At 52.3% G+C, this 27679-nt stretch overlaps 1 protein-coding gene across 1 annotated transcript in view; it reads left to right on the forward strand.

Moving 5' to 3' along the window:
- Positions 1–27650, forward strand: part of SREBF2 (sterol regulatory element binding transcription factor 2) — a 63787-nt gene extending 36137 nt beyond the window's left edge. The window contains exons 8-19 of the mRNA XM_004379974.3: positions 1610–1802; positions 2367–2548; positions 5562–5838; positions 8644–8813; positions 17165–17333; positions 18846–18963; positions 19879–19988; positions 21154–21286; positions 23255–23420; positions 24943–25128; positions 26792–26903; positions 27357–27650. Coding sequence (XP_004380031.1) covers positions 1610–1802; positions 2367–2548; positions 5562–5838; positions 8644–8813; positions 17165–17333; positions 18846–18963; positions 19879–19988; positions 21154–21286; positions 23255–23420; positions 24943–25128; positions 26792–26903; positions 27357–27577 — 2037 coding nt within the window. The 3' untranslated portion in view covers positions 27578–27650. The remainder of the gene's footprint in view (positions 1–1609; positions 1803–2366; positions 2549–5561; positions 5839–8643; positions 8814–17164; positions 17334–18845; positions 18964–19878; positions 19989–21153; positions 21287–23254; positions 23421–24942; positions 25129–26791; positions 26904–27356) is intronic.
- Positions 27651–27679: the final 29 nt, after the last annotated feature.

Here is a 27679-nt window from a genome sequence, read left to right on the forward strand (position 1 = left end):
CCAGGTCCTGGAGAATGAGCAAAGAGAAAATGACCCTGGGGAGAAACAAGCCCTCAGGTCTAACTGGTTCTTGCTGAAAGGGCCCAAAATAATAAAAACCCATTGCTGTGGAGTCGATTCCAACGAATAGTGACCCATCAGAGAGGAATAAGAGCCGAATCCAAAATGGGACACACAGCAGGTGTGGGCCCAGGGAGCTGCCAGAGGCGCCTCATTACTTCCCTCTGCCCGTAATGGGCCTGGCAAGATCACTTTGTGAGATTGATCAGTTGGTTTAGGATGAGGCTGCCTCTGGGTCCTCTTTCTGGAAATGATTACAGTTTGCAGTCTAACAGATAACATTCAAACCAAATGTCTTTTATAGTCAAAGAAAGCCCCTAACGGTTGTGGTTTAATGGAGTTGGTTAAAAGAGGCTGACAGCCTGGTGATTTTCTGGGGAGCTCTGGAGACCGCTGGGTTCTGTGCTGTATTTTTACGTCGGCAATTTCTGGCTTGGAAAGCACGAAGTCCCCTTGTAGTGAATGTTTTTAACCAAACTGTTTATTGCAGACATGTTCTTAATTTTACTGAGGAAGCTCTACTTTTGAAATATTTTATAAATGTGATTCTGTTTTGTAACAACAGGCCATTTGATATGTAAGTAGAATTAGCTAGGCTTCTGGAGCCCCTGGGTGGCACAAACGGTTAAGCGCTCGGCTACTAGCTGAAAAGTTGGCAGTTGGAACCCACTCAGAGGTACCTCAGAAGACAGGCTGGCGATCTGCTTCTGAAGGGTCACAGCCTTGAAAACCCTACGGAGCAGTTCTGCTCTGCACACATGGGGTCGTCATGAGTGGGAATTGACTCCACAGCAACTAACAACAACAACTGGGTCATCAGAAGAAATTCCTGAATGGTTTTAACTATTGAAAAGGAGTGGCGGGGTAGGTACACATCGGCACTCAGGAGAGACCAACTCCAGCCTTCATCCCTCCCTCTTGTGGGATCCCCAGGCCTAGGGGGCAGGGTGAATAGGGCTCTGCCTTCAGTTTTCCCTCCCTGAAATGGTTGGGGGGTGTTATGTCTTTAATTGGCTTTATTGAGATGTAATTTATATGCAGTAAAATACACTTGTTTTAAATGTACAGTGTGCTGAATCTTGACAAATATAAACACTTGTAACTATCACTACAATCAAGATGTGGAACATTTCCATCACCCTAAAAAGCTCCTTCATAATCTTAGCAGGGGGCTCACAGACCCCTTTCCAGCCTTAGGTGACCACGAATACGTTTTGTGTCACTTGAATTAAATCTCCTCGTTCTGAAATTTCATAGAAACAAATCATACAGTGTGTTCTGTTTTGTGCTACAACTCTTGTTTTTAAAGGCAGACTCTCCTGCCTTTGGTCTTAGGAGGCCTCATCTGTCTTTTCCTGTCAGCAAGAGGGCAGACACGCCAGTGTTGGAGCAGCAGCCCGTGAATCCTGGACTGTGTGTCCTCCTGGTTTATTCCTGTCTGATTCTGGCCTTGAATTTAACCTTCACAGGCGGTTTCCCAATATATGTAAAAGTCAAATGCCATAAAGCCCGCACAGTGCTCATTCAGACCTCACGGTTCTGATTTCAGGTCAAAGATGAGCCGGACTCTCCTCCTGTGGCCCTGGGCATGGTGGACCGCTCGCGAATTCTGCTGTGTTTCCTCACCTTCCTGTGCCTCTCCTTTAACCCCCTGACGTCCCTGCTGCAGTGGGGAGGTGCCCATGACTCGAACCAGCACCCATACGCAGGCTCTGGCCGCAGCGTACTATCTTTTGAGTCAGGTGAGTGGAGGCCCTGGTGGCGCTGGGCGCATTGGACTGCAGTGGCAGGGAAGGGCCTGTGTGCAAAACCCTGGTGTGGGCCCCGCCTGCCTGCTTCTGATAGGTCACATTTGGGAAGTAAGGCGAACCCAAGTTTGGTCAGAAAGAACAAAACAAATCAGGAACCTGCACTGCTATAATTACCCTGGGGTGGAAGGGAGGGGCCTGTTTGAGGAAGGATGTGGGGTTTTTCACCTGAGTTGTGAAGCCAGTGTCCTAATGACCTTTGACTAACAAAGATTTTTGTGACACTCAGCTCCATAAAGACAAGGGCAACAGGGCTCCCACATAAGCTGTAAAATTATTCCAAACATGCCTGAAGTGTGGATTAAAGTGTATAGATTACTCCTATCCCAAGCACCTAGTTGTTGTTACTAAATGAAGCAAATCTTGTGATCCTACCCTTTCTTCTGAAAATGAGGCTCTTTCGTGTCACAACTCTGGGGTCAGTCAGCTGCCATGCAGTCTCCCAGGGCCGTCTCAGGAAGCCCTTCCTCATGGGCTCAGCCAAGATGCTCCTTTTAGGTTCTGGGGGCTGGTTTGACTGGATGATGCCAACGCTCCTCTTATGGCTGGTCAATGGCGTGATTGTCCTGAGCGTCTTTGTGAAGCTGCTGGTCCACGGGGAGCCAGTGATCCAACCACACTCTCGCTCCTCAGTCACCTTCTGGAGGCACCGGAAGCAAGCAGACCTGGACCTCGCTAGGGTGAGTTCTGCCATCTGCCTTTCCCCTCCCTCCCCGAGGCTCAGCCCCGTATCTCAGTAGCTTGTGTTGAGTCCCCACTGTGTACAAAGTCCTGTGGGAGGTGCCTGTGGTGGCCGAGAGGAGGAAGAGCTCCTGTGCAGAAATAACTCCATAGGCCCACATGATCTACAGTCTGCAGAGTGACAGGAAGAATAAAGGGCTGTGGGGTTTGTGGCAGAACAGATAAGTTCTGGCTGAGAGGGTAGGAAGGACTGCAGCAGGTGGACATGGCAGAAGGACCTTCCAAGTGGAGAGCATGGCTTGAAGAGAGAGATATTTGGAGACTGGCAAGTAGATGGTGTGTCTAGAATGTAGGATGTGTCAAGGAGAAACGAAAGCCTAAGGCTGGCAGGATAGCGAGGGCCCCAAGTGGAGAGGACTTTGAGTAGTAACTGATTTGGGGCTTCATTCCCAATTCTCTGGAGAACCGAGGAAGGTTTCTGAGTGGGTGAATTAGCTGGTTTTTTTTTTTTTTTTTTAAATCAACTGAGGAGAGTTTATGGAAGGATTTTGGGGGCAGCTCACAGCATTGAAGGAAAAGTTGAACATCAGGGGCACCAGAACCAGAACATGCTCAGCAGCAGGAAGCCATGGGCCTGCTCCCCCCCACCCCCCACCAGCCCCCAAGCTGCAGTGCCCACCATAGAGAGTGTGACTGACCAATCTGGGTCTGTCAGCCATGACCAGGCTAGGGTTCTAGAACATAGGTGTGACTGTTGGGGCCCATGCCAGGAAGCAGGGCTGTTCCCAGAGAAGAGCATCCCAAGGCACATCTCCTAGAGCCAGGCCCAGGTCTGTGTTTCTGTGGCTGTGAAGGATGGATGGGAGGAGGGAGACAGGAAATGCACAGAAGCAGGTTAGGGGGCTCCTGAAGTAGGCCAGATAAGGGCCTGGAAATGATAGGAAAGGTATGCATTCAAGAAACATTTGAGATATAAAAGGCAAGGGAAGTGACAATGACATTGACTCAGAGACAGGGAGGCTGGGCCATGTGCTTTGCTGTGCTGGAAAGGGCCATGTGGAGTGAGGAGCGCTGCAGGCAGGCCGTGGTGCTGAGGAGGGTCAGGCCCCAAGTGTGCGGGAGCTGCACTCCTGCAGGGAAAGGGTGCATGGGGAGAACTGGGTGGGCCAGTTGAAAGGGAAGAGGAGCCAGGGTGGGAGACAGAAAGGCCTGCCAGCTTTGGAGTCTAAATATAGGTGCTTCTTCTGGCAACAAAGACGCCACTCGTTGCGTTGTCACCCACGTTTTCGGCTCCTATAATGGCGCAGGAAGCAAAGCACAGATAGTACGCCTGTGGCGTGATGGGGAAGGAGAGGAGAATTGACTTTGGTTTCCCAAGATCTTGTATCCTGAGTCTTCTAGCCCTCCATACTGAGAGAAAGAGAGCAATCGGGGTCTTGGACACTCACAATTCCATAGATTCTACTAGAGGCCTCTCTCCAGGCTGGCAAAGAGTAGTTAACCTAGATGCTGGGCTAAGCTAGGGTTACCACTTGTTTGCCTGAAACCTAGGCATCAGAGTCCCTGGGGCCTTAACCCAGAGGTTCTGACTCAGTAGGTCCGGGGTGGAGCCTGAGAATTTGCGTATCTAACAAGTTCCCACGTGATACTGATGCTACTAGTCTCCAGAAACCATATGCTGAGCACCTGAAAGCCTAAAAGATCATCTAGTTCATCATCTAAATCTTTTACCGTCTTATGTGTAAAAGCTGCTGTGGGAAACTGAACAGTATTTGCTCCAGGTCTTTGACCTGGTTCATTCTGGTTCAAACCCCTGCTGAGAATTTGCATTACAGCCCCAGATGTACTGAATTAGAATCTGCATTTTAATAAGATCCCCAGGTAATCCTTATGCATAATAAACTTTGAGAACCACTGCTCTACTAGTGCAGGAGCCCTGGTGGTGCAGTGGTTAAAGATGTGGCAGTCTCCTTCCATAAAGATTGACAGCCTTGGAAACCCTATGTGGCAGTTCTACTCTGTTCTGTAGGGTCACTATGAGTCTGAATCAATTCAAAGGCAGTAGGTTTGGTGGGGTTTGGCTCTGCTAGTGGTTCTCAGAATTGGTCCCTAACCTGCAGCATTCGCATCACCTGGAAACTTGTTAAAAATGCAAATTCTCAGCAGGGGTTCGAACCTGAAATCAAAGCCCTGATTTGCTGAAAGACAGGCAGAACCCAGCTCACTCCCAGTTTAATAAAAAGCCCGGGAGGAAATGCATCATGGGGTCAACCATGATTTTCTCTGGGGGCTGAGATTATGGGGAATTTCTTCTTTTGTAGCTTTCTGAAGTTTCCCACATTTTCCTCGATGACCATGTATTACTCTGATAATGAGGGGGGGAGATAAAAGTTTTTATTAAAAACAAAGCCAAAAATGTGTGCCTCCATGAACAGATGCTTCCTTTGCCATGGGACCAGAAGAACTGGTAGTGCCCAGCTGCCGTTACTGAATGTTTTGATCAAGAATTGCATAGAGGAACCCTGATCAAAAGGGGGAAAATGCAGAACAGATTTTCAAATTTTCATGGACTCCAGACTTTCTGGAGCCATAGAGGCTGGATGAACCCCTGAAAATACTGTCCTGAGATAATCTTTAAACCTTAAACCAAAAATATCCTCTGAAGTCTTCTTAAAACTAAACATAGTTTAGCTTAATTAGTAAAGAATGTCTGCCTTGAGCATTGTACTATTTTAAGATCTATCTATATGGGGTCAAACTGACAACAGCAACTTGAAAGATAGGAACCTTATGGGACAGTAAGTTTGTGTTAATGGGAGAGGAACAAAGGGGAGAGAATGGTTACACAACTCGAAGAATATAGTCAGCATCACTGAATTGTACATGAAGAAATTGTTGAATTTGTGTGTGTTCTGCTGTATGTATTCTCAACAACAAAAATAAAATTATTAAAAAGAAAGCAAAATGACCACCACAAGGCAGTGGCCATTACACCCTCTTGCTGCTTTCTAGGGGGATTTTGCAGCTGCTGCCGCCAACCTACAGACCTGCCTGTCAGTTCTGGGCCGGGCACTGCCTACCTCCCGCCTGGACCTGGCCTGCAGTCTCTCCTGGAATATAATCCGCTACAGCCTGCAGAAGCTGCGCCTGGTGCGCTGGCTGCTCAAGAAGGTCTTCCAGCGCCGGCGCACCACCCCAGCCACCGCGGCAGGCTTTGAGGACGAAGCGAAGACCAGCGCCCGGGACGCGGCCCTGGCCTACCACAGGCTGCACCAGCTGCACATCACAGGTGAGGGGCGGCTGCCACACCTGGCTTGCCGTGAGGTGCCTGTGCCGTCTCGCCACCTTGGTGTGGTTTGCCAGTGTTCTGCCCCAGTCAAAGCCCCTTTCACCCTGCGCTTCAGGGTGGTAGGACACCTTCCACCTCCCCATAGCTGTGGAGTGGCTTGTCGCTGACGTTCATCGACTCTAGGGTGCACCCTGTGTCACGTTATCCCTGTGCCCGGGTGTGTCCTGTGAACAATGGCATGGAATGGTTTGGTTGGTGTGGTTTTTTTTCCTTCTTGGTGGTACTTAATGGTGAGACTTGAAGTTGATGGCATTTTAAATTCTATGTGATGTAAGTTATTTTGTTTAGTAACTCCCAGTCTCTTTACTAGAAAGACAGACAGGTCTTTCTATTAGAATTGAATGAATTACAGTCAAATGTGTTTAAGGCAGAAGAAACATTCTAATGTGAGGCGAGGGCACTTGTTGGGGAGGTTTCGACAAAGGCTTTCTGGGGAGACCAGGTCTTGGTGTTCTGCATGGAAGGGCGCATAGACTTCACCAGCTCTGTGGAAGGCCCTGATGTCCACAAGGAGGCGCCCTGCCTGGGGTGGCCCTGGAGAATAATGTTTCGGTAGAACTAGAGTGATGGGAGCCAGGGCGGGAGGGATGGTCGTGGTGTCTGGACTGTGAAAGGTTTGGATGCTTGGCTGGTAGGAGCCAGTGACAGGCATGAGGAAAATAATGATGTGATCAGAGTTGTGCTTCTGGAGTTTGGAAGGTTCACTCTGACAGCAGGTAGAGAGTGGATCCGAGAGGTTGAAGAGTCAGGGAGGCCGCACAGGAGCTGCTGCAGAAATGAAGAGAGATTCCAAGAGGACAGGTTTGAGAGGAAATTGGGAAGTGGAATTGACAGCACTTAGAGACTCACTGGATGTGATGGGTAAGGAAAGCAGCCGACAGGAGGGTTCCCTGGTTTCTTGCTTCGAGGTCTGGGTGAATACTCGTGCCACCAACAGGGCTGGGAGAACAGCAGGAAGAGCACGCTTCCAGGAAGGGAGATGAGTTTGATAGGCTCCTGCCTGTGAGACCCCAGGGGAATGTTCAGTAGCAGGTGGACATGCGTGCGGGGTCTGCACTTCAGGGGTGATCTGGGTCTTTGCCTACAGATGAGACTGAAGACCGAGGGAACTGACAGAGGGTGTGTGGTGGAAAGGGGCCCCAGGGCATCTGCAAGAACACCAGCAGTGTAAAGGAGGGGACCCACAGGAAGGAGCTCTCTGAGAAGGAGCAGGTGAAGAGGTCAGAGGAGACTCAGGCAGCGAGGATAGAGAAGGTTCCAGAAGGGAGGTTACTGCTGGGGAGTCCAGTACGACCAGGGCCAGACAGTTACAGTAGGATTTGGTAAAGGAAGGTGTTGGAAGTGCCCTGGTGGCTGGGCGGAGCTTCAGCCTGGAAGTGGAGGCAGTAACGAGGCACGGGGCAGAGGAGCGAACAGGACCTGAGGCTGCAGAGCCAGTTGTGGGGTCTTAACCCCTAGGCTCTCGGTAGATTTTCAGTAGCAGGTCCCTATCTGCAGATCTTCCCTGCTTTTTCCTTCTTTGCCCTCAGTGTGCCGTTTGAGGGATAGAACTAGCCCATGCGCTGTCTTGGCTCAGGAGGCTGGGTTCTCCTAGCTGTCATGTTCTAGAGAATTCCAGCTGGGAAGCTTCACAGCACTCATTCACTCCACATTTACTGAGCAGAGCACTGTTGGGCCAGGCCCTGTTCTAGGCACTGAGGGGGTAGAGGTGAACAAAACATGGTTCCCATGCTGCCCTCCACCCTGTCCCTGGAGGGTGAAACATCAAGCCTCCTGGGGGAGACAGACAGATAACAGCAGTACAAAATGAAGTGTGAAGGCTGAGGTCTCCTGCTCTGAAAAAGAGGCCAGGAGGCAGGGGGCCCAGTGGGAAGAACGCTGGGCTGGGCCAGGTGGGGAGGCCTGGCTTTGCCTGTCTGGACCTTTGACTTGGGGCATGTCCCCTGGCCGCCCTGAGGCTCCGCCTCCCCCTTAGCAAAGTGAGGAGACTGCTTGCCCCCCAGCCCAGGAGGAGCACTTTGTCCCCTGACTTCAGGGTCACCCCCAGCTGAGTGGCTGTGCAAGGGCGGTGTGGCAAGCCTTTCCCGGCCTTCTAGCTACTAACCCAAGGTGTGTCCAGCCCTGTTGTTGGCTCAGTTTTGGGTTACTTCTCCCCTCAAAAGGGGACATGCTTGTGTTTTGTGGGGTTTTTTTTTGTTTTTGTTTTTTTTTAATAAAAGTAAATTCAAATCAGGTTTTTAATTTTTCACTGGTGACACAGTGGTTAAGAGCTCGGCTGGTAACTAAAAGGTCGGCAGTTCGAATCCACCAGCCGCTCCTTGGAAGCCCTGTGAGGCAGTTCTGCTCTATCCTGTAGAGTCACTGTGAGTCAGAATCAACACAGTGGCAATGGGTTTGGTTTTTTTCCTTGAAACCTCGGAGGTGCAGGACTATATTAGCAGAATGTGGCCATGTCGACACTATTTTAGAACATGCTGCAGTGTGTGCCTCTGAGTCCTGCCCGGTGACCTGTAGTCCTGACCCTTCCCTGGGCCTGGCCCTGGGCGTGTGTTTTCCCTTGTCCCCAACAACCCTGTGAGGCAGAAAGGAGCACACAGCTAGTAAGTCATGGAGGCTGGACTTCCTCCCAGGGCTGTCTGATCACAGAGCTCATGCACTTTCTCCTTTGGTTCAACTGATTGTGCTAGAAAGCAGGGAGAGTTCTGTGTGGGGTATCTGTCAACAAGCGTGTTTCTGCCGCCATAGGGAAGCTTCCTGCGGGATCCGCCTGTTCAGACGTGCACATGGCTCTGTGCGCTGTCAACCTGGCAGAGTGTGCGGAGGAGAAAATCCCACCAAGCGTGCTGGTTGAGATCCACCTGACTGCTGCCATGGGGCTCCAGACCCGCTGTGGAGGCAAACTGGGCTTCCTGGCCGTAAGTACATTCCCTTCACGTCTGCGTCCCTCTGCTGAGCACGTTCCCCAGCCAGGTGCTAAGGGTGCAGAATGAGAGGCCCGGGCCTGCCCTCAGGTGCCCACCACCTAGAGAGGCAGACGTTCTTTCCTTCGGCCATTCCACAGGTACTACTACAGCAGTGAACAAACCAGACCAAAATTCCTTCCCTCGCAGCCCTTACTAGCTAGTGGACTCATAACCAGGATATTTTGGTGCCCTGCAATGAGAAGATTGGTTCAGTATGCAGAGTGACGCATAACTTGGGGGTTAATATGTAGCTCTTCTGCTCTTCAAGTGGTCATAAAAATTCTTGGGATCATCTGGTTGTATCTCTTGGTTCTTTCATTCATGCAAAAGATATTTATTGCATTCCTTGTGTCCGTCTCCACACGGTGGATCCAGAGGTAAGAAACAGTGCGTGTCTCAAGGAGCTTGGGTCAGACAGGGTGGGAACTGCAGTTCTCTAGCACCACCGCCAGTGGGCCTGGCTGCGTGCCAGGCACGCCAGGCCTGGGGAATCACAATGGCATAATCCACGGCCCTTGTTACCAACCGGTCCTCCCCAGGCTTCCTCTTCCTTCGGCAGAAGCAGACATGTTTTACTCAGTACCCATTTCGGGGATGCTGCTGAGCACATCAGATATGTTCAGAACAGACCATCGTAGTTTTAGTTTTCACATCTCAGTAATGGTGGTGATGAGCTGGGATTGAATAAGGGTGCAGACACATGTCCTGTGGGTGACTAGGTTAGGATTTACAGCACGTATTTTGAGGGGAACACAAGTCAACCCATAATACCAGCACTCCCAGAAGCCTCCTTTAGGTCCCCTCCAACTCACCCCCCCGCAGTGGTAACCACTGTTGTGCATTCTGTCACCATAGATTAGTCTGCCTGTTGTTTGTCATGTCTTGAAACTTTTTATTGAGGTATAATACGCATAGAGAAAAGTACATAAATCGTACATACAGTTAGCTCCATGAATTTTCACAAAGTGAACACACCCATACAGCCAGCAGCAGATCAAGAAACAGAACATGATGCACTGCTGGTGGGAATGCAAAATGATACAACCATTTTGGAAAATGATATGGTGCTTCCTCAGAAAGCTAGAAATAGACATACTGTTCGATCCAGCAATCCCACTCCTAGGAATATGTCCTAGAGAAATAAGAGTCATCACTCGAATAGACATATGCACACCTATGTTCATGGCAGCGTTGTTCATAATAGCAAAACGATGGAAACAACCTAGATGCCCATCAGCAAATGAATGGATAAACAAACTATGGTACATACACACAATGGAGTACTATGCAATGACAAAGAACAACAATGAATCTGTGAACCATCTCATAACATGGATGAAACTGGAGGACATTATGCTGAGTGAAATAAGTCAATCACAAAAGGACAAATATTGTATGAGACCTCTAATGTAAAAACCCATGAAAAAGTTCACACACAAAATGTAACAATCTTTGTTGGTTATCAGGGATAAGAGGGGTGGGCGGGGGACATACTAAATAAGCAACAGATAAGTGGTATCTTGGGTGAAGGGTGAGGCAGTACACAATACAGGGGAAACCGGCACAATGTGTACAAGGAAAGGTCATGGAAGCTCCATAGACACATCCAAACTCCCTGAGGAACTGAATTGCTGGGCGGAGGGCTGTGGGGACCATGGTCTCGGGGAACATCTAGCTCAATTGGCATAACACAGTTTTTAAAGACAATGTTCTACATTCTACCTTGGTGAGTAGCGTCTGGGGTCTTGAAAGCCTGTGAGCAGCCATCTAAGATACTCCACTGGTCTCATCCCTTTGGGAGCAAGAGAGAATGAAGAGAACAGGATACAAGGAAAAGATTAGTTCAAAGGACTGATGGACCACAGCTACCAAGGCTTCCACCAGACTGAGTCCAGTACAGCTAGATGATGCCCAGCTACCACCACTGACTGCTCTGACCAGGATCACAACAAAGGGTTCTGGACAGAGCTAGAGAAGGATGTAGAACATAATTCTAACTCACAAAAAAAAAAACCAGATTTACTGGCCTAAAGGAGACTGGAGAAACCCCGAGAGTATGGCCCCCAGGTACCCTTTTAGCTCAGTGGTGAAGTCACTTCCGAGGTTCATCTTTCAGCTGGGGAGTGGACAGCCCCATAAAACCAAATGGTACTAATGAGGCACAGCAGTCCAGGGACAAGGGCCAGAAGGCAGAAGGGGACAGGAAAGGTGGTGATAGGGAACCCAAGGCTGAGTAAGGATAGTGTTGATGTGTTGTGAGGTTATTAACCATTGTCATAGGGAAATGTGTACTAACTGTTAAATGAGAAACTATTTTGTTCTGTAAGCCTGCGTCTAAAGTGAGAATAGCAGCACAATTGGAAGAGCGCAGTCGATGTCACTGAACTGGGCATGTAGAAATTTTTGAAATGGTGTATATTTGGCTATGTATATTTTCACCAAAAAAAAAAAAGGTCGAGAAGGGAGAGGGTTGACATGTTGTGGGGTTGTTAACCACTGTCATGAAACAATATGTGTACTACTGTTTCATGAGAAACTATTTGTTCTGTAAGCCTTCACCTGAAGTACAATTAAAAAAAAAACATGACCCAGCCCCTAGGAGCCTCCCATGGGCCCCTTTGCAGTCAGTAAGCCGTGCGCCACCCACTCCCAGCCAAGGGTAGCCATGGTCCTGCTTTCTAACCCCTCAGATGTTTTGCTTCTATTTAAACCTCGGATAAGGAGAGTCATACAGTATATGTGCTCTTTTGTGTCTGGCTTCTTTCACTCAGCATTACTGATACAAGATTCATTGATGTTGCACGTAGTTATAGATCATTCATTCTTATTCCTTTGTAGTGTCCCATTAAATGACTAGACTATTGGAGATGGACTTTTGATCCTGGTTTTGGCCATTTGAGTTAGTGCTGCCGTGAGCATTCCTGTATGTACATGTCTTTTGGTGAACACATGACTGCATTTCTGTTGAGTGTATACCTAGGAATGGCATTGCTGAGTCAGGATTTGCGTATGTTCAGCTGTAATAGATGTTGCCCAGCTGTTTTCCAAAGTGGTTGTACCAATTTCCACTTTAGCAGCAGTGTATAAAAGTTCTGGTTGTTCCACAGCCTCATCAGCACATGATAATGTCATTTTTTTCCTAGCCATTCTCGCAGTATTTCATGGCTTTTAATTTGCATTTCCCTGATGATTAGTGTTGTGGCAGTTTGGATAGTCTCTTTTGTGAAAAACCTATTCAAGTCCTTTACCTATTATTTATATGGGATGTCTTTTTATTAATTGGCAGTTCTTCAGATATTCTGGATATGATCCTTTGTTGGATATGTCCTTTGCAAATATTTTCTCCCACTCTGTGGGCTGCCTTTTCTCTCTCACTGGTGTTTATTGGTGAACAGAAGTGCTTAATTTTTTTTTCCTGGTTGATTAGATCAGTTGGTTTTTTCTTTTTTTTTTCATACTTTAGATGAAGTTTTACAGAACAAACTAGCTTCTCATTAAACAGGTAGTACACATATTGTTTTATAACATTGGTTAACAACCCCACGACATGTCAACACTCTCCCTTCTCGAACTTAGGTTCCCTATTACTAGCTTCCCTGTTCCCTCTTGCCTTCTAGTCCTTGCCCCTGGGCTGGTGTGCCCCTTTAGTCTCGTTTTGTTTTATAGGCCTGTCTAATCTTTGGCTAAAGGGTGAACCTCGGGAGTGACTTCATTGCTGAGCTAAAAGGGTGTCCGGGGGCCATACTCTCAGAATTTCTTCAGTCTCTGTCAGGCTAGTAAGTCTGGTCTTTTTTTGTGAGTTAGGATTTTGTTCTACATTTTTCTCCAGCTCTGTCCAGGACTCTCTATTGTGATCCCTGTCAGAGCAGTCAGTGGTGGTAGCCGGGCACCATCTAGCTGTACTGGACTCAGGTGGAGGCCGTGGTAGTTGTGGTCCATTAGTCCTCTGGGCTAATCTTTCCCTTGTAGCTTTAGTTTTCTTCATTCTCCTTTGCTCCCGGAGGGGTGAGACCAGTGAAGTATTTTAGATGGCCGCTCACCAGAAGTTCTTAATTGTAATGAAATCAGAGTATTAGTCTTTTCCTTTCCAGTTAGACATTTTAGATCCTGTTCATCTTTGCCCTGCATCAGAGTCATGAAGGTATTCTCCTATGTTGTCTACTAGAAGCTTCATTGTGTACTTTTTTCTTAGAGGCCTAAAATCCACCTGGAATTGACTTGTGTGAGTTGGAGGTAGAGGTGCAAGCTCCGTTTTTTTCATACGGACAGCCACCTGACCCTGAACCTGTTATTAAAAAGACACCATCCCCCACTGCACTGAGTGGCAGCTTTATCATAAATCAAGTGTCCATAAGTGGCAGGTCTACTTCTGGACTCTCTAGTCTGTTCCATTACTCCATCATCACACCACTGTAATGGCTGAGTTTTCTCATGTTTTGATATCTGGAAGTGTCCGTCCTCCCACTTTAGTGACTATTTTCTGCTTTTTACCTTCCCACATAAATTTTAAAATCATCTTGTCATCCCAGAAATCCCACTGGGGTTTTGATTGTCCTTATTACTCTTTAAAGGGATTCCAAGAGCCCACGTGAGGAAGGCGAATGTATGGAAGCTAAAGATTGGGAAAATGGTTCCCTTATAAAAATATTTGGCTTGCCTGACAAGCAGTGAACAGTTTGGTGTGTATTTCCTCAGAAGTTTATTTTCTGCACATACCAACGTATATGCATAATAATTTTTTTAAATGTGATCATACCATAAGCCCTGTTTTGCCCCTTTCGATATAATGATAAATCCCAGACATCCTTGTCAGCCTCGTTATTCTGCAGAGGTATTTGGTATTCCAGTGTATGTAAATACGATCGTGATTGAGCCACTTCTCTGCTGTGGGCATTTGGGTTGTCTCCAGCATTTGCCATTGCAAACAGTGCTGCAGGGAGTTTCCGTGTATGTTGTCTTCACACAACTGTGAAAACATTTCTTCAGGCCAAACCCCTAGTAGTGGTGATGCTGGATCAAAGGATAGAAATGGTTGGAAACTTGAAGGTCATTGCCGAATTTTGCAGTATCTTAGTACAATCCTGTCATGGGCAAAAGTTAACTGTGAGATCTAATCAGGTAGCTGCCTCTTTCACCCATTTGCTGCTCCAGACAGTACTTTCTTAAAGAGGAGGAACTTTGAATTTGGTGAGATATATTTAGCTAGTAAATGAGTCTCCACCGGGGTATTGAGGGCAAGTGGAGACCTGGCCTCTGTGAAAATGGTTTAGACCAGAGGGTCCTAACTCTTTGTTCAGGGCTCCCTTCGTGTCTCACGATCTCGTCGCAGCTCCCCTAGACAATTCTGTTAAATGGTTAGGTCTGAGCTACTTAATAATTACATCCTAGCAACTTAGTAGTCATTTGAGAAAATAATACACAAAATTGAAAGCAGAAATAATATTTTTATTTCACTCTTAAATAACCACAGTTACTTATTAATAGGATGCATACACCTGTTGGATACTACACAGCTTCTCAAACTTTGGGGTCAGATTGGACACCACCACCCTTGTGTCCTCTTCCACATTGAGTTTTACACAGTACTCACGAAAACCCAGCTTTGTAAAAATAAAGCATCATGCAAAGGAAGGGAGCGGGATCTGATGTTGAGACTGTGAACGACCTCAATCGACGAGTTTGCACGGTGTCAACCAATGTTAAGTATTGCTGTATTTCCCTCAAAAATTTAAAATATCCCTGAGTGCCCTGTAAATTCACTGTGGCCCTGGGGGCACCCTCGCACACAGTATGAGAACCATGGGACTAGCCGTGTGGGAGGACACAGCCTGGAGTTGGAATTGGCCCGTGCGGGGGAAGGAGGGGATCTCAGGGTTTAAGTAGTTCTGGTGGCAGGTCTCCTGCTAAGCCTCTCTCATGCTGGGTGATTAGCCAGGTGAGTTATAGGGGAAGGAGTTGCTAGGCCTCAGCCTGGGAGAATTCTAGGGTCTATAAAATTTAGGAAGATTATCATAGAACTATAATGCCAAGAAAATTAAAAGAACAAAAATTATTTTCCCAATTTTCCTCACAGAAGTAATACTGTGGATGATGGTGTCGCAGGATTTATATTTCTTATTAGTTTCAAGCACTAAACTCAAGTACCCGCCACAACACACTGATTTTTGTTATAAGTAAGGTTTTTCTTTTCTTTATTGAGAATTAAGCTTAAAAATGTATTTTCACTTAATGATGTTCTAAATGGCTTCTCTGGGTTCGTCTTGCAGTAGTACCTGACCGAGCTTTATTTCCTCTTCTGTGTGTGACTCTTGGGCCCTTTTGAGGGACCACTTGGTCCTTGGTTTCCCCTGGAGCAGCCACCAGGCTCCCTTGCTTATCAGGTGTGTGGTCAAGGAGCGACTGCTAGCAGGTCCTGGGACCTTAGAGGCCCTGGACTCGCCACCATGCACCCCAGCCTGTGTCCCTTCCAGTCTCCTCAGCTGCTGTTGTGTCTATTGCAGTTACAAGCTCAGATTCCACGAATGCTTTGTGGAGGGTCAGGAGAAGGTCATGGAATTTCCTACCTTTGCTCTCCAATATGGTTTTTAAGGATGTTGGTCAGCAAAGAGAAGGAAAGGCCCTCAGTGCCCTGGCCTGGGACATGAGATTTGAGTGAAGTTCTTCCCACCTCGCCCATACACTGCCCGTGGTAATGTTAGTGTGTGTCTATAGAGCAGTTTGGCCAGGTTGTTTTCTCTCGTATTCCGACAGCTGTCTCTGAATTGCCCTGCAGAGAGGCCGTCTTCTCGGTCTGCGTTCCTTGAGTGGCACTTTGGCAGCACTATTTCTGACCCTGGCATTCACGTCTTCTGAAGCTGTTACATTAGCTGATGACTGCTTAGAGCACAGGAAAGGTCAGAACCCTCAGACTGAGCCCAGACAGTGAAGAACGGCCCCCTTGTGGAGGCAGACATGCGTGTGAAGGTTGAGATCCAGGGGCCTCATCCGGGCAGCTCCACCTCAGGTGCCCGGAGCTCTCTGTGTCTGTGCTCGTTCAGATTAGCCTGTACTGAATGGGTGGGAAATCGTGGATTTTGGAGTTAGGATCTGTTCACTCACAAAATGTTGGAATTTCTCAGAACAGGAGTGGACAGCACTGGCCCTGTAATTCTTGTCACTGGGGCCCTGGAATGATGTTCTTCTGGTGGTTGCGGCAGAGGGGCCGGGGAGGCTGGGACACTGGCTTCTTGAATAGCCCAGCAAAGAGCTTTCAAAGTCACACCCATGGTCGTTTTTTGCAGGCTGGTGTTCACGTTGGGGGTTCATCCAGGGGTGGTGGAGGGGCCTCTGTAGGGGGCTGGACAAGCCCTTGTAGAGCCAGCTTTGGAGGGAGGGCATTTCATACATACATGAGTACACGTATGCACCCCTGCGTAAGTCAAGGATGAATCTCACAGCCGCCCCTTTGCCTTTCGAGAGCTATCTGTATGATAATAAGAGGAAACAACGGTCCCTGACTGCTTACTGTGTGCCAGGCACTGTCCTAAACCTGTCACGTTCAAGGTAAAAGAAATGAAAAATTAATTAAAGCAGAATAAAATTTTGCCAAAAATACTCTTAAAGATACGTAATTAAAATGACAGATGAGGAAAAGTCCACAGCCCAAGGTTCCCCGGCTTTCAAGGAAGCTGGGTCCCGGGATCAAGGGGGCTGCCTGGCCCAGCGCAGCGGCTCTCCTGGGCTGAGGGTGGAAGTGCAGCAGTGGCCTCTGCATCCGCTCCCCACACAGCCACACTCCCAGCCCCTTCCATACAGTGAACGCGGCACACGCGGCGAGTGTGGCACAGTGCAGCACACACGGTGAATGTGGCACAAACGGTGAATGCGGCACATGTGATAAATGTGGCACACGCAGCGAACGGTGAACGCGGCACATGGTGAACGTGCACACACGGCGAATGCGGCACATGTGATCAATGTGGCACACGCAGCGAACGGTAAACGCGGCACGCGGTGAACATGCACACACGGCGAATGCGGCACTGTAGGAGGCAGCGGGAGCCCCGTGTACCTTGAGGCCCTGCCTGCCTGCCTGCCGGGCCTGTGCCTGATCGTCAAGCCTGACCACCGCTCGCCCCAGTTCCAGTGGTGGGGATTACTTCCTTGCAGCTACTTGTAAAGGGCCTGACCTTCCTTCTGATCTCCTTTCCCCAGACGGACACACGCACACACATGCCACCAACTTGGTGCTTTCTGATGGCCCATGGGGGCTGTTGCCAGCATTCTGCCACCCTGTTGTCACCCTAGTCTTTGTCCTTCCACAGAGCTACTTCCTCAGCCGAGCCCAGAGCCTGTGTGGCCCCGAGCGCAGCGCCGTCCCTGACTCCCTGCGCTGGCTCTGCCACCCCCTGGGCCAGAAGTTTTTCATGGAACGAAGCTGGTCAGTCAAGTCAGCAGCCAAGGAGAGCCTGTACTGTGCCCAGAGGAACCCAGGTGAGACGAGAAAGCCAGGAGAGCCCCGGTACTGCAGGGCTGCCGGGCGCCAGACACCTGGGACACAGTCCTCTCAGTCTTATTCTCTGCCTTTTTCACTGAGGCTCAGGGAGGTTAAGTAACCGCCTGAGGTCACGCACCGGGTCAGTGACTAAGCTGGCTGTGGTCCTTATAGCACACTGCCACGTGCGATGCCTGGGATGAAGCCCAGCTGGCTTCTCAGCCCTGGCTCGGGGCTCGGGGGACGGCAGCTGTGGGGCTCGCGGACCAGCCGCCGGGCTTCCAGTCTCCTCAGGAATGCAGGCGGACATAAATGGAACCGTTAGGGAACAGTAGGTGACAGGCAGTGATCAACTGCTCATAGTGGTGGCGGGGACCGGGCTCCAGGCAGTGGGAGGAGACACTGGCTTTCTGTCCCTGACGTTTGATCATGATTGGAGTTGACTTGCCCTCCTCAGAGTGGTGGAGGCTGGTTGGCCTTAACTCAGACCTGGAGCAGCCAGTGGTTTTCTGCTTGGCTTATCCCCACCCGCCTAAATTGGGCGCCTTGGGAGAGTGCGGTGTGTCATAGTTATAGGGTGTTTATCAAACATTTGGGGGAGGCTCCCCTCTCTCTTTTTAAAATAATAACTCCATTGATCAATATAAGAATTGTGTGCAACACCAAAAAGTAAGGATGGAAGCAAAAACAATCCTAAATCTTCCAGCCCTGTCCCCATGGAGGACTTCGTGTCTGCAGCATAGACTTTCCCCTGGCGTTTTCACCTCTTACAGTCTCTGGCCCTAGGCCTTGTCACCCAGAGTGTGTTCCTGAGTGTTCACCTGCTCATCAGACTGAGGCCCAGATGCTCATGATGTGTGAGAGGGGAGGGCTGATGATGCCATGATTTGGGCCTGCTAATAAAGGGACTTGCCAGTGACAGTCAGCTGTCATAGCTTTGAAAGACCCCTTGCTTAAGCAGCTCGGCCAGATCACTGCTGCTCACAGGTTCCTTGACAAGGGTCTAGAAGAAGAGAGGAGTAGGTTCTTCGCTGCCGTGAGTGTGGTGGCAGTAGCAGCCCCGTCTAGGGCTGGCTGCTGTCCTGAGCCACGAGAAGAGAAGATACCTCTGAGACTTGGTGTAGTTGTCCACCTTCCCACTTGCTGTTGCTGGCAAGGCTCAAGGCTACCACCCTCCAGCTCCCAACCTTGAGTTGAAGTACTGGGCACCGTGCCAAGAGGCACAGTAGCATACCACACACAGGCACACACACGCCACTGGAGCGAAACCAGAACCTATAGTTTTGGGTGCGTGCGCACGGGTGATAATCTCCCTTCCCTCCCCCATCTTTCAGACTGTTTAGCAAGATAGCTCTGGGTTTGGGGTGGGGATAGGGGATTTGATCCCCCTTCTGAGGGGACACCTATTTCAGGGTTCCTCTCCTCACCCTTCTGTCTCTCTGGAAAGACAAAATAGGCCCACAGAGAAGACCCATTTAACCCCTCTCCTTGGCCTTTCTCCCCTTCTCCAGCTGACCCCATTGCCCAGGTCCATCAGGCATTCTGCAAGAACCTGCTGGAGCGAGCTGTGGAAGCCTTAGTGAAGCCTCAAGCCAAGAAGAAGGCTGGCGAGCAGGAAGAAGAGAGCTGGTGAGGTCCCCAGAGCAGCCCCTGTCTCAGGGGCCAGGAGCTTAAGCCCGCACTTCTAGAAGGAAATGAGCGGTAGTGGAGGATCGGCAGGAAATCAAGTTATTCCTGTATGTTTATCAGACCTAGCACCTGAGCCGTACGCTGAGCTCTGATCTGGCCTTTTCCCCCAGACTCCTGCCCCCATCCGTCCACCAAGTGGAGCAAGTCAAGGACTTGATTAGTTTGCTTTGCCTTTTGGGGGGCATGGCCTGTTGAGGGGACAGGAATGAAAGCAGGGTGCAGGCACCTTTGGGACTCAGACCTGCATTGAGCATGCCAGGCCGATTCTAACTCTTACATATGTATGGGGTACAGCCCTGGTGGCACAGTGGTTAAGTGTTTGGCTGCTAACTGTAAGGTCAGCAGTTCAAATCCACCAGCCGCTCCTTAGAAGCCCTGTGGAGCAGTTCTACTCTGTCCTATAGGGTCGCTATGAGTCAGAATCGACTCGACAGCAACGGGTTTTGGTTTTTCCTTCACAGAGTAAGACCTCAGAGGTGTACAGGTGCCAAAGTCAACCCAGTACAAGGACCAGGTCCTAGCTAGAGTGACCTGGGGAGGGGCAGTTTGCCTGGGAGATGAGAAACCTTCTGAGAGGGGTGACTTTTGAATTGAGCTTTGGGGGGAGTCTGATTTCGTTGAGGAGAGATGGACAGGAAGGGCTAGAGAAGGGCAGTGGGTTAATAACAGCCCAGAGACCTGGGAAGAAGGGGGCCATGGGGCGTGAGTGGAGGGGGGTTGCAGAAGTGGCCCTCAGGGAGAAAGAGGCATATTCCGCAGCTAGGGAGCTTCGACCTGAGGGGCTGAGCAGCCAGGCCATGAGCGTGGCCTTTGCGTACATTGTGCTGTACATGAGGCCCTTTGTTTTCTTTCCAGTGAATTCTCCAGTGCTCTGGAGTACCTGAAATTACTGAATTCTTTTGTGGACTCCGTGGGGATTGTGACCCCGCCATTCTCCAGCAGCTCCGTGCTCAAGTCAGCCCTCGGTACGTACCTTGCGGTGGGTTCCACAATTCTCAGGGCCCCTTAATCCAGTCCGTCACAGCCCCTTATCCTGGAGGGACGGCCCAGGCTTAGTTCTGAGTGCACCCTTGAGAGTCTCCTCAGAATCCCACACAGCACCAACCCACAGCTACCCTTCCTGGGTCACATTCTGAGGGCAGGAAATAACGGTCCTGAGAAGTGGGACAGTGGCTGGGTGGGACAGGTCACAATCCTTACCAAATGCCCAGAAGAACAGGCGGCAGGTGGCCCAGGCACCAGGGGCTGGCAGAGCTCACCATTGAGATGTGCAGCGACCCCCTGACACCGCTCATGGGTCTGACACGGCTGCTGCAGAGACCTCTCACTGGGCACCTGTACCCTCTCCAGCTGCCTGTTGCCTTGGGTGACACAGCCCAGCTGGCTGACTCACCGTGCACCAGGACAGTCTTTGCTTCTGTCCCTAAACTGCCATCAGAGTGACGACGCATCAGCTGCTACCTCTCGAACTTCTGGGGCCTCTGGGCGAGACAGGGGTGCTGGGCTACCTCTGGCCACTCCTGGGGAGAGAAGGACCCCAGAACAGTAGCCAGCCCACCGTGACCACTGACATTGCAGCCTCTCTCTCTTTTCGAGTGTAGAAAAGGATGAGCTCTTGTGCCTTTTATCTTCCATGACCATCCCTGGGGGCTGTGTGAGGTACTAGTATCATAATTTTGTAGTTGAGGAAACTAGGCTCAGAGAGAAGAAAACTTAGAAGATTCTAACGTGAGCCTGTTACGATAAATGCTTTGGAAACACCATTTTTCATGGCTATTGGGAGTTTAGGTTGTGCTTATCTGTTTACTTAAAAACATTGCAATGAACATCTTCGTGAAACTATTTTTTGTTCGGCTTTTCTCGTTGTGATCAATTGCCAAAGGTGGGATTACTAGGTCAACAAGAGTGAGCATTTTTAAGGCTCTTGACACATACAGCCAAGCATTTGCCAAAGACAGCGCTGGCTGATGTTCTCAACAGAACTGTGTGAGGGCAGCCGGGGCCCCTGGGCCCTCTCCAGAGGTGAGGGGGCTGTGCACCACGCGGGCACAGGTGCAGCTGGCTGGGCTGAGCGGTGCAGAGCTGGCTTCTGTGGGTGCTGGAATGACGTGTGGTACTGCTCCCCTCCAGGTCCAGACATCATCTGTCGGTGGTGGACATCCGCGGTCACCATGGCCATCAGTTGGCTCCAGGGAGATGACACAGCCGTGCGCTCTCATTTTGCCGAAGTAGAGCATGTCCCCAAGGCTCTGGAAGTGACCGAGTGCGTAGGCCTCCTTGGGTGGCCAAAAAGCCAGTGTGCCAGGCTCACTCACGTTAGTGGGAGGGGGCAGGTCTGGGTGGCTGTGTTGGGGTGAGGGGTCAGGCTGCCAGGGACTGAATGACAGACAGGAAGGGGGCACTGTGGAGAAGCGCGCATGGCTAGCACGTCCATCTGCCTGTGTCATGCTGGGCACAGCTCAGCAGTCACCACAGCAGCTGGAACTACCTCTTCTAGGACTCCTGTGGCCTCCTCGGACCCCCAGGGTGCAGGGGAGAGTGGTGTCCCTGCACGTTCAGGAGCGTCACTGTGGGGCAGGCAGTGCGGCGTCTCGAGGCCCACCCAGAGAAGTGAGCGTTTCCCCGGAAGCCTGTGGGGCCAGTGGCCCTCCCACATGCCAGCATTTCATCCAGTTCCCTTTCAGCCACCCACTGTCCCCGCCGGCAGCCGTATCAACTTTGTTCCATAACTAAAAGGCCAAAAGCTTTTGACTTTCTGCTTTGGGGACTCGTGTTGGCTTCTTGGGGGCATTCGGCCCTTTGTGACAGGCAGCCGTGCCCACTGACACCCAGACCGCTCCTGATTGGATCTGAGTGTTCCTGACATTCCTGCCACTTTAGAGAAATTGTAAAGCGCTCCACGGCAGCAAGGCCCAGCGAGGTCCTGGACTTAGATCCAAGACTATCCTGTCCCACCAAGCAGCTCTTCACTGGGAGAACAGGGAACTGAGAAAAGTGGGTCTCAGCAGGTTTGAAATCATGTGTTCCCTAAAGAAGGCCTGACACCCCCAATTTCACTTCTGTAACTCCATTTTAAGCCCCTTACCAGTGAGCACCCAGCAGGCACCCCAGCCCTGTAGTAGAGCTTCACCCATGTGGACACTCTCCCAGCCAACTCACCTGAGGAAACTGAGGCTCAGGGAGGTAACTTGTCTAAAGTCACCCCACTTCTAAGCAGCAGAGCCCCAGTATACAGCTAAGACACCTCAGCAGGCCTCCCACCACCTGAATTCAGTCGCTCCTGGGTCCCTTTGCTCTTCAGGGATAACAATGCTGTGAGAACCCTCCCCTGCCCCACCCCCATCCTCTCCCCCCTGCTCTGAACAGAGGCTAAGTTCTGCAGAGAGCTGAACACTAGGATTCTGGGGACTGGTCCCTTAGAGGGCAGGTGCGGGTAACAGGGCTAGCACTTCATGACACCGTAGATAGCAGCCAGTGGCATTGTGACCCCCTTATAAGATAAGGAAACTGAGGCCCAGGTTGTTTGAAAGATGGTCCTCCAGGGGATTGAGCCTGGAGGATTCCTTCCTCATCGGCCACACGCAGTCTTCAGGGGTCTCCTGCACTCCTCGGTGATGCCATCATCCCTCAGCAAATACTTCCCTGAGGACCTGCTGGGTGCCTGCCCCTTCTAGGCTCTGGCAGTAAACAGATGTATGAATTAACGAAGGTGGTGCTTAGTGCTGGGAAGAAAATACAAAGCCGGGTGAGGGGGTAAAGGGGTGGGGATGGGGCCAGGGCAGGCCTCTGGGACGTCGCAGGTCCAATCTGCCCAGCACAGGCTCCGCCTCCTGTGGGCCTTTGGCAGGCCAGCCTGCTCCTGCCATCTCTCTAGGGTCTGCAAAGCAGCACATCCCTTCAGCTTCATGGGGAGGGGTTCCAGGCTGGGGTCAGCCTTCAAGAGTTCACACAGCGTCAGGTGGGGGAGAGGCCCATAAGCCAGTAGTTCGAAGGCAGCCTGGTCTGTGGGGGAGCGGAGGTGGGAACGAAGGGCCTGACCCAGGGCGGGCAGCCAGAGGAGGCTCGAGCCTGCCACGTCAGTCCTGGAGCTGGGCCTGACGTCACGGTGTCGTGAGGTTAGCGGTCACCGGGGCCCGTGCACCCAGCTCGGCTCTGCCTCATGTTACCGAGGGACATACCTGCCCACCCCCCCACCCCACCCTGAGTGCTGACCTCACCTCTCCCGCCGCAGGAGCCCCCTGGTGAAGGCTGTCTTCCATGCCTGCAAAGCCATGCATGCCTCACTCTCAGGGAAGGCTGACGGGCAGCAGAGCTTCTGCCACTGTGAGAGGGCCAGCAGCCACCTGTGGAGCAGCCTCAATGTCAGCGGAGCCGCCTCCGACCCCACCCTCAACCAAGTGAGTGGGGAGCATCTTCACCCCTCGGGGAGGTGCTCAGCTCTGGTTAGTGAGGAGCCAACCAGACCTGAGCGTACCCAGCGCCTGGGGTTGTCCGAGTACCTCCTTTTCCAAAAACGTGGCCAACTGGCCAAGTTGGGCTCTCTTTTTGTCCCCGGGGGTGGGTGTGTTCCCACCTGCCCCTGTGCCAGGCCCCCTGAATCCCAGGTCCTGCCCACAGCACTCTGCAGCCCCAGGATCCCCCCGGCCCTGCCTCCTCGCAGCCCGCCGAGCAGCGGCAACACCCCAGCGGGCAGCTGGGGTGCATTGTAGTTGCATTGCATGTTCTGCAGCACCATGCAATGTTCCCACAGTGCATCCCAGAGGCCTGCCCACCCACCCGCCCACGAGAAGACCTCCCCACCTGCGCCAGGCAGGGTTCCTTACTAGAGGGCACCATGGTCACTAAGTCACCATCGGGCCATATGGCATGGCCCACCTAGGAGGCCCACACACAACTGGAAGGGAAACACCAGCTCGTCAGCTGGCTGCTCACCTGGAGGAGCATGCTCTAACTCCGGGAGGGGGGGCAGGGAGAGGCCTGGGGCTCAGACTCAACCCTCACTGGGATTTGGTCCCTGGGTGACTAGGCTGCCACTTCTGGCTAGAGGATGTCAAGTGGCCCAGGCACTGGGCTCTGGAGGTCCAGGCAGCATGCAGAAGCTGGAACGGTACCAGCCCACAGTCACAGGCAGTGTGCAGAACCCAGGACAGGGCCCCAGCCCACAGCGACAGGCAGCGTGCAAAAGGGCCCAGACCCCTGAGCTGGAGCCCCTGCAGGCAGGATAGGAGAGCCGCCTCTCGCTGCTTGCCTTTTCTGTTTGTCAGCCTTTAAGATTTGTCTCAGTAAGAGAACCAGGCTGCCTCAGTGCATTCTTGGGGGGCAAATGGCTGTGGCTGCCCTAGGGACTGGGACTCGCTGGTGGGAGTGTGGGAAGAGGAGGGGACCCCGTGGAACCTGGTGGCCGTGCTGCTTCCTGGTCCACAGGTGCCCCTTGGGTGCCGACATCCTAGACGTGCCAGCTTCATTTGAGGGGGGTCCTCACCCATGCCCCTTTGGGGCTGTCAGCAGGGCCTGCACAGCACAGGCAGCCTGACCTCATCCAGAGCCTTGGAGGAAGGGAAAGCCACGTGTCACCTCCGGGCCAGCCTGAGGGGCCTCCACTGGGGTGGGAAGAACCTGAGCCTTTCAGGGTTTCATTCCTGCCCCTGCCACTGTCCCCGTGTCCCCCAAGCAAACTCCTGTGCCTCTGTGAGCCTCGACTCTCACCTGCAGAATGGAAGAAAATACCTCTCCCACCTCCTGGAGCCATGGAAAGGGTTAGATGAAGTGAGGCCAAGTTCACTTCCAGCTCCCCTCTCCCTCCCTGGGGCTCTGCCGGGCTGCCCCCACCTGGGGCTCTCCACCTCCCCCCCACACCCACCCACCCAGGGCTGGGACCCCTGCCACTGACCTGGCACCTCCCTCTTGGCCCTCCCACAGGTGGTCCAGCTGCTCACCTGTGACCTGCTGCTGTCCCTGCGTACTGTACTCTGGCAGAAGCAGGCGGGCGCCAGCCAGGCCCTGGGCGAGACCTACCAGGCGTCGGGCGCTGAGCTGGCTGGCTTCCAGCGGGACCTGGGCAGCCTGCGTAGGCTGGCACACAGCTTCCGCCCGGCATACCGCAAGGTGAGGCCCAGCGGCTGGGGAGAGCAGGAGATGACTGGGGCCCTTATCAGGCTCCCTGCTGGGCTTCGCAAGGGTATGGGCTGTGGGCCAGTCCCTGGAACCCAGCACAGGCGCCAGCGCGTAGTTGTGGAGTTGGCCCTCTGAGGTCAGCCAGGTGACGCGTCAGGCCCAACACCAGGCTGGGCGCCATGCCCTCCTCTGCCCATCACAGGTTGGTTGAGTACCTACTGCGTGCCCAGCCCTGGAGTGTGGCGGTGAGCAGGCCACCCTGTGCCTGCAGAGAGCAGCTAGCATGGAGCTGTACCCACCAGACAGCGCTGTGATGGGCAGGGTTTGGAGGGCACGGGAGTTAAGTTGGGGCCTTCTGACTTGTCCAGGGTGGGAGCCTGAGGACCCCCCTCTTGGATGCAGGTAACTGGTTTCAGAGGGACGGACACTCTCTTCGAACTGCATTTCAGGGGAAGTCCACTTGGATTTTTTCTGAACCCTTGGGCTCTGCTGCCTGGCTTACCACCAGTGCCAGCCACAGGAGTCTCCAGGGTCTCTGAGGACGGCCGTGTGACTGCTTGCTGGACTCAGATCATTTCCTTGTTTGTTATATTTTTATTGCTAATTAGAGTGATATGTTGGACACTGTTACCTGAATTATTTTCCAGAAAGTCAAATGACGAGGTCATAAGTGCCAGTGGGGGAAGGGGGCTGTGTGGCAGGACACAAGACGGGAGAAGGGCCCTGAGGGAGGCTGCTGCCCTGGAAACCAGTGCAGCCCCCATACTCGCCACCCTGGGTGCCGTGGGCCTCACGAGCTTAGACTCGTGCCCCTCTGTCACTCGCATTCTAGTGCACACAAGCAGGCCAGACGCAGCAGGTGATAAATGTCATCGTCTGAGATCAGCCCTTGCTGTGGAAAAGTGGAAGTGGGTCCTGGGGCCTGGGCCAGCCCTGCCTCCTGCCTTCTGGTAGCCGCTCTGGCCGCCTTCCATCTGCTCGGGGGCAGCTGGCATCGAAGTCCTCTTTAAATGCCATTTCCTTCCTGCCACTCTCCTGCTCGGACCCCTCGTAGGCCCCCTGTCGCCTCCTGCTACGGGCGCATGCGAGACCCTCCCCACAGACAGCATAGGATGTAAAGGAGCCTCCCCCTCGCTCCCCCGTGACATACATTACATAAGAGTTGCAGGCTTTCTCCTGGAACCTTCCAGCCTCTTTCTTTCTGAAGAAACGGAAGGAGACAGGACCCTGCACCTCCCTGGTCCCAGCACTCTTGTCCCTGCCACCTCCTCTGTCCTCTTTTCAAGCTGGAGGCAGCCTTGAAGGACTTGTGCCTTCACCAGGTCACTTGTCTCCCAGCCCCAGGGGTGCAGCGGGGCTCCCTCATCTCCAGTGGGGAACACGGGCCCTGTGCCCCAGTCTCTCGGCCTCACTTGTGACCCTGCCGCTGACCTCTGCTTTTTTCTTCGTCCCTCCTGCTCCCCCAGGATCCTGGCTAGGCCTGGCTCAGGGTTTGAGTGCGGAACAGTAGAGGCTGCTTTCAGGAGCGAGTGAGGCAGGGCAGTATGGGGAGGAAAAGGGGTGTCATCAGGTGGCAGAAGAGATGGCAAAGGGAGAGGGACCCACTGGGGCAGTGGACACCTGATGACCTGGGGCTCGACTGTGTCTCCCCCAGGTGTTCCTGCACGAGGCCACCGTCCGCCTGATGGCAGGAGCCAGCCCCACCCGCACCCACCGGCTGCTGGAGCACAGCCTGCGGAGGCGCACCATGCAGAACACCAAGCACGGTGAGTCTGCCAGCACCCAGCTCGAAGGCCTTGCTCTGGCACAGTGGCCTCGAGCATGGCTTTTGCCCCCTGAACCTCAGGGTTTGTGTGCAAGTTCTCAGGGGTGGCTGGGAGACGGCAGTGAGGATGAGGCTTGATTTGGAGGGTTGCTGCCAGGGCCAGGCAGTGCCGTGGGGGTGTGGGAGTGGGTGCTGGCTCCGAGAGCCAGAAGGGCTGGGTGTGTGCTGGAGCCCTAGTGCAGCAGAGTGCGGCTCCTACCCTGAGAGGGGCAGCATGGGTGCTGGAGCCAGGCCTTGTGGTCAGCACCGTGCAGCTGTTAGCTGAGCTGGGCCTGGGGAGGGGGACAGAACCTCCTCACAGGTGCTTGTGAGGACGGACTCCTGGGAAGCACTGGGCACAGTGCTGTCGGGCCCCCGTGAGCAGGACCACATGCTTCTCTCACTGCTCCCACAGGCGAGGTGGACGCCTGGCCCGGCCAGCGTGAGCGGGCCACTGCCATCCTGCTGGCCTGCCGCCACCTTCCCCTCTCCTTCCTCTCCTCCCCGGGACAGCGGGCAGTGCTGCTGGCTGAGGCTGCCCGCACCCTGGAGAAGGTGGGCGACCAGCGCTCCTGCAACGACTGCCAGCAAATGATCGTCAAGCTGGGCGGCGGCACGGCCATCGCCGCCTCCTGACACCGTTCCGTAATCCTCCCCACCTTCCAGCCTCTCACTTCCTCCTCCCTGTCTCTCATCCTCTCTCTCCCTCCTCCCTGTCTCTCATCCTCTCTCTCCCTC

This window comes from Trichechus manatus, unplaced genomic scaffold (assembly GCF_000243295.1).
Source record: "Trichechus manatus latirostris isolate Lorelei unplaced genomic scaffold, TriManLat1.0 scaffold00069, whole genome shotgun sequence".
In the NCBI taxonomy this organism is placed as follows: Eukaryota; Metazoa; Chordata; class Mammalia; order Sirenia; family Trichechidae; genus Trichechus; species Trichechus manatus.